At 36.2% G+C, this 9422-nt stretch overlaps 1 protein-coding gene across 1 annotated transcript; it reads right to left on the bottom strand.

Annotated features, from left to right (window-relative positions):
• Positions 1–1466: 1466 nt before the first annotated feature.
• Positions 1467–8212, bottom strand: LOC132637908 (uncharacterized). Its single transcript, XM_060354922.1, has 5 exons — positions 8102–8212; positions 7732–8005; positions 2943–3081; positions 2562–2798; positions 1467–2418 (listed from the first exon to the last, which is right to left on the bottom strand). The coding sequence occupies exons 1-5, from the start codon at positions 8210–8212 to the stop codon at positions 1467–1469; spliced, it is 1713 nt and encodes a 570-aa protein (XP_060210905.1).
• Between the last annotated feature and the right edge of the window lie 1210 nt (positions 8213–9422).

Below are 9422 nucleotides of genomic sequence, written 5' to 3' on the forward strand. Positions count from 1 at the left end.
GTAACTGACTGCTTACAGGAATCACGCTTTAAACGTACCTAATCCTCTTCCCAAAATTATCTCCCAGTTCGAAATTCTCCCCTGATTCTCTCCTTATTTCACTCGACGAATCCAATCAGATTGATTAATCGGCTCAACATCGATGCACAATTAACTTCTCAAGTATACTCGATTGGAATTTCAAAAAATCATCCACTGTCGGGTTAAAAAACATAGCAGGATATTTTATCCCCCGTTTTTCTCCAGTTTTTGGTCGAGGAATCAAATGTGATTGAAGAACAGCACATTCAAAATCGATACACAATTGAATCCTCAGTTATACGCCATTGAAATTTCAGAAATCATTCAATTTCGAGTTCAAAGAAACCATCAGGTATTCTCCTCTGTTCCTTGTCGAACAATTGAATGTGATAGAAACGGCTAATTCAACATCGATACACGGTCGAATTCTAAATAGACGCAATTGAAATTTCAAAATTTATACATATTGGCTTCAAAATCATCGGATTAAAGCTTTCATCGACTAACGTTGATGGATAACATCTTTCATTCAATTTGATACAACATGGTGGAAAATGAGACTTCTTTTTTCATTAATAACAACTAAATATGTGTGAATCGTGAATAAATTATATATATCTGAAAAAAAGGTTGTGATTTGGTTAAGGAAAAGTTGTTTATGAAAGTAGTATTTTTATGGTATAAACATTGTATGTCTATCTTGTTCATGAAAAAATGATGTGTATTTTTTTCTGGAAAAGGTTATGTACAAACCATGTATGAATTATGTATAATGTATGTATATAAAGTGTGTGTGTGTGTGTTTCTGATACATGGTATAACAGATAAATATGTAGGTTTTAGTTTTTTTTTTTTTTTTTTTGTGAAAAGAGAGCTTTATTGATCACCCGATAAACTGTACATCAATCCTATTCAAAACTATTAATTCTATGAAACTACAGGCATCCCTCCGTTTCTACTTTTTCCTATGATAACTCAAAACTTAAAGTAATAAGCTGTGTGACCTATCTAAGTATTTTGGTATAATATTTCTATCTATCTTCTGCCTTGGCTGCTTTCCTTCTTTTTCTTCATGTGCTTGTCCCTTATGTACACCTCATGTTTTATCTGTTCACAGATCTTCCTTGGCAATGGGATTTGCACTTGCCATACTGTTGCATTTCTGGCCTTCCATATGTGGTAGATCACTGCCACAAGCATTGCTGTGATGAAGTTTCTGCAGTTTGTGCCCTTTTTATTCCTTGTCAGCCTCCTCCAAATCCCTTGAAGGTCCTTGTTTTGTACCCTATTCCCATGCATTGCATCACGTCCTCTAAGCATGTTACTGAGAACTTACATTCAAAAAACAGATGTGCTCTACTCTCCTCTGCATCTCCACATAATGGGCAGTTGGAGTCATCTACTACTTCAATTTTGTGGAGTGTTTGTTTTGTTAGAAGCCTATCTTATGCAGCTAACCAACTAATGAAGCAGTGTTTAGGTGCGTTTACTTGGTTCCACACCCATCTACTTCCAGGCCAAGGTTCCATCTCCTCATTCCTCCATTTGTACCCACTCTGTATAGTGTACTTCCCATCCTTTTTAAGCCACCCATTCTCCACGTATCCAGTTTTATATCTTTCTTTTATGGTGCAGATTTTCCTCCAGTACCAGCAACAGTCTGTAGGAGGAGAGTACTGCCACCAGTCTTGGTCCTTTATGTATACATGATCCACCCATTTTACCCATAGGTTGTCTGCTTTTTGGGCAACATTCCATACATACTTTGCTACAGCTGCTTCATTCCAGATTACACTGCCCCCCCCCCCCCCCTTTTGCTTAGGTTTGCACACCAAGTCCCAGGCCATTAAAGGAGTTCTCTTAGATACCTCTTGTCTATCCCACAAGAAGTTCCTACAAAGTGCAGTTATTCTTTTCATAACTTCCTTTGGGAGAATGAATATAGAGGACCAGTATGTATGCACATGTAGTAGGACTGAGTTTATTAGCTGACCTCTCCCTGCGTAGGTCAAGTTCCTAGAACTCCATGCCCTTATTCTAGCCCCCATTTTATCTAAGAGCATTTCATAATCAACTGCATTAATTTTCCTGGAGGAGACTGGTACCCCTAAATCTCTGAATGGCAGTGCTCCTAGCTGGTATCCTGTAACTGCACAAATATCATCTAAGCATTGTTTCTCCATATTTGAGCTGAAAATGTTTGATTTCCCAGCATTTGCCTGTAGGCCTGATGTGTTTGAAAAGGTTTGAAAACCTCTAAGCAGCAGCATTACTGACTGATAGTTGCCTTTGCAGAAAAGTAACATACCATCTGCAAAATATAAATGATTTAGCCTGAGCCCTTTACACTTAGTGTGGTACTCAAATCCTGGCATGTCACCCACTCTGATTAGCACTCTAGATAAGTATTCCATGTAGATTACAAAGAGCAAAGAGGATATTGGATTCCCTTGCCTAAGGCCTCTTCTTCCTTTGATGCAACCATGAACATCTCCATTCAATGCTATCTGATACTGTGTTGTTGTCACACATTACATTACCCAGCCAGTAAAATTTCAGGGAATTGCAATGCTTCCAGCATTTCTTTCACAAAATCCCACTCCACCGTGTCATATGCCTTTTTAAGGTCAATTTTAAGTAGGCAGCTCTGTGTATTGTGCTTCCTCTTATATAGTCTAACCAGGTCCTGACAAATGAGTATATTCTGCACTATGGTTCTACCCCCAACAAAAGCACTTTGATTGGCCGATATGATAGTTGATAGCACTGGTTTCATTCTATTACACAATACTTTAAAGATCACCTTGTAGATGGTGTTGCAACATGCTATAGGTCTATAGTCTTCTACCCCTTATGCATGAGTTCCTTTTGGTATTAAGGTTATGAGGGTATGATTTATCACTTTCAGCAATATTCCAGACCTGAAGAAGTCTTGCACTACCTTTGTTACCTTTACTCCCACTATGTCCCAACTGTCCTTGTAGAATTGACTCCCATATCCATCTGGACCAGGTGTCTTGTCTCCTTTTATCTCCCACATTGCTTTCTTTACTTCTTCATCTGTTATTTGTTGTGTGAGTGTTATACCCCATTTTAAACGGGTTAAATCGGAGTACAACATATTGGTGATTCCCAAATTATTTATTTTAAGGAGTCGCAACCTAATTATTTTAATGGTGAATTAGTACACCTAAATATTAATGAGGTAAAGCTAAACTAAACCTCCGTTAATGGTCTGCTTAATTAATGTGATTCTAGGTAAGGGTTCTCGGTTATCCTAAAGGGAAGGGGTTAGGCATCCTTTAAGATTCGCTAACTGCGATTAACCGGTCAAACTTAGGTTAATATCGGAAAATATAAAAAATAATATCTTATAAGTAATTTTAAGAAAGATATTTCATAAAATGCATATACGTAATAAAAATAAAGAAACTTTGCAAATAAACAATATAATGCGTTTCTAAACTTGCTAAGGAAATAATTATCTTCAAAAGGCCAAAAATCATTTTTTATAAATCATACATCTTAATATCATTTTATTTTAATAAAAGTATTTCCGCTACACCTTGCGTGAATTTCAAGTAAGGAATTGCACATAAATAATAGCTTTTAAAAGAAGATTTAGCAAATTTGAGCTTTGGATAAAATTATGTTATGTGAACATGGCGATGTAAAAACAAAATCTAGATTTATTCTACAAATATGATACAAAAGGGGGTGAGTTTCTTTTTATTTTTCTTTTATTTATTTATTTTTCATTAACTATGCTCAGCTATAAAAATATGCATAATCGGATCAAACTTGAAGAATTGTTTATAAAAATATACTTGAGTTCATGTTTGCATATCAGTGACGTTTTAAAATTTCTAAGATAATAAAGAAAATAAAATGCGATCCTCTCGATTCAAAATATGTGTTCATGCCGCTGAAAATAGATTATTTTAGTAACATAAAACGCTATAGGTATTATACGCTATTCTAAAATAAGAAATAAAAAAAATTAAAAAAAAAGAAACCAACGGAATTAATTACTAGTTTCTCCTTTAAGTCAACTACCCCGTCTAACTCTAAATATCCTAAAGTCAATAATCTTTAAGGCGAACAAATAAACATATATGAAGAGAAAAATTAACTAGTCCCGAGGTAAGTTAAAATCAACAATAGCCCCTCTCTTTGTTTTGGTTGGAAAGTGTTTCACGAGAAGGGAATTGAGTCCAGAGTGACACGAATAAAAATTGGGCTGCGGTTTAAGTCTCAAAACGAGACTTCTTGTAGCCACGGAAGTCTTTTACGAAGACCCCAATTTGCTCCCGAAGTGTACATGCGAAAAAACAAAGATAAAGAATTAGAAACGTATGTAACCATTAAATAAGGCAAAACATATATGAGCTAAATTCAAAAAACAGATCAGTGGGTTATGTATATATTATGTATATTTGAGTATACTTCATGTATACACATTCATAAGGATGCTTAGAGGGTTAATATTGGAAAGCTTTTGCCCCCGTCCTCCCAATGTTGCACAAGTTCCAAGGGATTTCCAGGAATCCCAGGCATGGCTAACACCGGGGAGGGTTCAAGCTTAATCCATAATGACCAACTAATCTCCCCATAAATGTATTAATCAAAGCATACTCTAGATATACACATATATACATAATCACACAGTATACTTGCAATCATATAAGAATTCAAAAAGGCACAGAATCAACATAACATTCATGAAATTTTCCTATAGTATATTGATGGAATGAAATAGACTTCTGTTCAGGCCCAGTTAAAAATGACAACGGTAACAAGGATGAAAGCAGGCCCAAACATGTCACAACAATAAAAGAAAATAAAGTAGGCCCGATGTAGCAAACAAAAAAAATAGAAAGGAGGCCCAACATAAATTACTATGATACCCAACTAATGATTCTGAGGCAACACAGATGATATATCTCACGTATACTTCAATATACAAAACTCCTGTCTACTAAAGGTATATAGGAATTGTATACATCTAGTATATTTAGGTATATCTCCCTTATATTCAACAAAAATCAGCATTTAGATTTAGGCAAAACAAACTCCAATCTATTTGACATGCCATGACACCACCTTAGGATATACAAGGATGAATTTCATATGAGAGAGTACAATATTCAGAAGAGAAAAAGAGGAAGAATCATGCACACATGAAGAGGCTCACACTTAGTCATATTGTACACTGATCATGCCCAGATTTATTAACAAGAAACTCACAAGAGGAAGGGAAGAGAGATGCAATATGACATAAATGAAGCAGATACAGACATAGACATTCAGACAAAACTAGCTGGATGTGAGTAGGCAAGTACCTGGCAGGCTCTTTACTTATTTTCTAACACATAAGCATATACCTTAAATGACTTTACTATTATATGGTTACAAGAAGAACTGAGCAAGCATGGTTTCACATAAGCCAATTGCAGATGCCACCATTTCTATGCTAAAACAAGTACCTCTAAGAAATAGGCATTTAACAAGTTCATGTGGTCAAGGGAGGCATGCACTTTGGCTTAACGGTCTAAATGTGACATACATATGCTGGTAATATTGTATCAAGATTAAAAGAGTTCCAAATGAACATCATACTGGTTTAAGGTACACAAAAACATGATATCATTTCCTCTTTCCAGTAGAAAGAAAACAAAATAGATGGTTTCAGGTTGTTATAATTGTCTTCAATGGCAAAACAATATAGCAGTGGTATATTATAGCCTAGGCTGTCCCAAAGGGGAAACATCATTCTAATCCTTCAACAAGAACAGACATTCATAACTCCAGCAAATAACAAGTTTGGCCTTTCTCAAGGTAGAAATAAAACCAAAAACCATACATCTTAACCACAAGTAGTCATATTTATCACAATAACAAACCAAATGTTCTTTCAATAGGTCTCAATCTAAGCAGTCCATGTTACTATGTCATTACTAATATTATATTAGGCATAAATAACATTATAGGAGGTATTATAGGCTAATCTACTCATGGACAGGTAAAGTTTGAATGCAGGTTACTATTAATCATGCTTCACTTTAAAAATAACATTTAAACGCAACTGAACATTCAACCAACAGAGCATACAAACCACTACATTAGCACATACTCTATTAACTAACAAGTAAAACCTAAATAGATATGCTAAACTACTACTAATAATAACTGAAACAGACTAATGACACAAAACCTAAGTTAAGCACAAACAAAAGACAACAAATGATGAACTAAACAACACAAGATAACTTAAAGGACGAAAGATTACCTTTCATGGGTGCAGTGAACAGGGGCCTGAATCTCGGGTCTACGCTCGAACCCGAACGATGCTCAGACCCTTTTCGAGTTAAACCCTCACCGAGAATGGAATTGTAGATTCCCTCAATACACTCAAACACAACCAAAAAGAAGAGAATTTAAAACTGGGAAATCAAACTAGACTCTGTATATATTCTACTGGAAACTGGATTTTAAATTAAAATAAGACTAAGTTTAAAGCTTTTAATCGAAATTTTTCAGTATGTTCAACCCAGATTCAAAACGTTTTTCCTCGACACTAGGGGTGGGGGTTCTTTATATAGGACCCCGGAAACCCTAAATTCCTCTTCATTTTAGTGAGAGACCAGTAGAAATGGAGGGAAAAATCCCTCCAATCTTTGAATCAACCAATTACAAGTGAGTATTCAAACTCACAAATGGACGAAACCTATTAAAATGGTTTCAGATCGAAAACAGAAAAAGAAAGAAGAAGACAACTTACAACGGTTGAACCTGACGGGGGGGGGGGGAGGACGAGCATTAATTTCCTTCCCCAAAATGACCATGCATGATCTGTGTTCGTGAAAGAGCTCTGTGAATTTTACTGCTTTCGTCGGAGAGAGAGAGAGAGAGAAAGAAGAGAGGCGCCGTTCGAGAGAGGTGATGATCGTTTAGGTTTACGGGTCGGGTCAGCTGAAAGGGTAATGGGCTGGCCTCATACGGATTGGGTCTTAGCCCAAGTAATTTTATGGACTGATTATGGGATGATTAATATGGACTGATCTGAAAATATTTGTGGGTCGATTGGGTTCAGATTTGGACAAATGGGCCTCTAAATTTAAATGAAGGACCCATTTTAATTAACTATATATTGACGCGTGCTGAAATATTACCTAATATAAAAGTATATTCATTAGTACTCAGATAAAAATAAAATTATATGATATCGTAATAGCCGTGTGATAATATTTTAAAAGTTTAACAGTACGTAAATGCTATTGTTTTATTGCACAAAAAATAAATGCGATGCGTGTGTGCATAAGACGGTAAATAAAAAATGTTAAAAATGATTATAATGCAAATAATAATAATAATGGTAATAATAATAATAATAATAATAATAATAATAATAATAATAATAATAATAATAACAATGATAATGATAACAACAGTAATAATAATGACAATAGGCAATGACTATAGTTGGATAATAATCGGTGGTATTAATAGAAAGCTAATTAAAATTGTGGTAAAGTATAAATGACTATTCTTAAGCTATCAAAAATATTAGAAACGTCAATAAATGTTTTGGAAGAAAGGCGGGACAAAATTGGGTGTCAACAGTGAGTTGTTGTTGTTGTTCTACCTTGACTGTTGGCCCTGTTTTAACCAGCTCACTGCATACTGGTACCCCATCCCCTTTGCTCTTACCTAGCAGGTTTGTATAGAACTCAATGAATGCCTCTATCACCTTACCAGGCTCTGTTTGCTCTTGGCCCTGAACATCTTTAACAACAAATACTCTATTCTTGCTTCGTCTTGTTTTTAGCATGGAGTGATATAATTTAGTATTGAGATCCCCTCGTGTTAACCACATCACTTTACTCTTTTGCCTCAAGAACTGCTCTCTTGCCTTATTTAGAGTACCACATTCTTGTTTCAATCTATTCTCCTCATCTATTAAGCCTGCATCAGTTGGATCTGCCTGTAGTTTCCCTTAACAATCAAGAAAGGTTGCCATGGCTTCATCTGCTCGTCTTTCGACATCACTGAATTTTGCTATATTCAGCTTCTTTAGTACTCCTTTTAGTTTGTTTTCTTTCCCTACTAGCTCATACATCCTTGTCCCTCTCCTGTCAGTTTTCCAACCCTCTTTAACCATCTCTTTGAATTCTGGGGCCAGACTCCACATATTAAAGTATCTGAACATATACTTTTGTTTATTTCCTCCCTCCTAGTTAATGATTCAGGGGGAATGATCATATAGCCCAGCATTCATATAATGCACTTCTGAAGCTGGTAGTTGTGTCACCCATTCATTGTTGGTCAACACTCTATCAATTCTACTATACACTCTCTGGTCTCCACTTTGCTTGTTGCACCATGTATAGTATGCAGCAGATGATTTCAACTCATTCAATTCACAATCTTCAATGCAATGCTTGAAATCTCTAATTTCAGCCATTGTTACTTGGCTTCCTATTCTGTCCTCTCTTTGTAACACACTGTTAAAGTCTCCCATAACTGCCCAAGGGCCCTGCACCTGTCCATGTACTCTTCTAAGGTCCTGCCATAACCCTCTTCTCAAGGCCATATCATTGAAAGTGTATACCAATGTGATACTGATCTTATGCTTAGTCCCCCTGTGCACCACTTCACAGTGAATGATTTGTTCTGATGTTTCCTTTATGTCAACCTCAAAAATTTGAGGCTTCCACAATATCCAGATTCTTCCTCCTGGATGTTTTGCTAAATTTGTACTAAACGACCACCCTTTGCACAAGTTAAGAGAAGCTATGTTTGTTTTTGCTCTCTTAACTTTTGTCTCTAGGAGTCCAAACAATCCAACCTTTGCATTCTGCATGAACAGATGCATTTCTTGTTGCTTGGCTGAATTGTTTAGGCCCCTAATGTCCCAAAAGCCCAATCTATCCATTTGAAAGGGGCATGCCCCCTCCCTTCCCATTTGCTGGAACACCACCCCCTTGCTCTTATATGGGGTTAGAAGAACTAGGTTTGTCTCGTATTTGTTCACCTTGATCTGCAGCTTTAATCCCTGAATCATCTTCAATGGTTTGGACTTGATTCAAAGCCCCAAATCTGTTCCCTGTGTTTACTGCCATTTGTTGCTGTGTGCCCCCTCTTCTGTAGTGTCTAACATTTTTGTATCTGTCATTTTGAGATTTCCCCCCTTGAGCAACTTTTTCATTGTATTGTTGCACTGGTCTTGCAGGTTCAGCATCTTTCTGTTCTTTTTCCTTCATTTTCCCTTTCCTGATTTCTTCTTCCTTCTGATGTTTTTTGCACTCAGTCAATTCATGTCCATAATTCTTACAATTTGGACATAGTACTGGTTTCCACTCATACTGCACCTCCTGTTCTACCAACATCCAATTTTCATC

Source organism: Lycium barbarum, chromosome 4 (genome assembly GCF_019175385.1).
Source record: "Lycium barbarum isolate Lr01 chromosome 4, ASM1917538v2, whole genome shotgun sequence".
In the NCBI taxonomy this organism is placed as follows: domain Eukaryota; kingdom Viridiplantae; phylum Streptophyta; class Magnoliopsida; order Solanales; family Solanaceae; genus Lycium; species Lycium barbarum.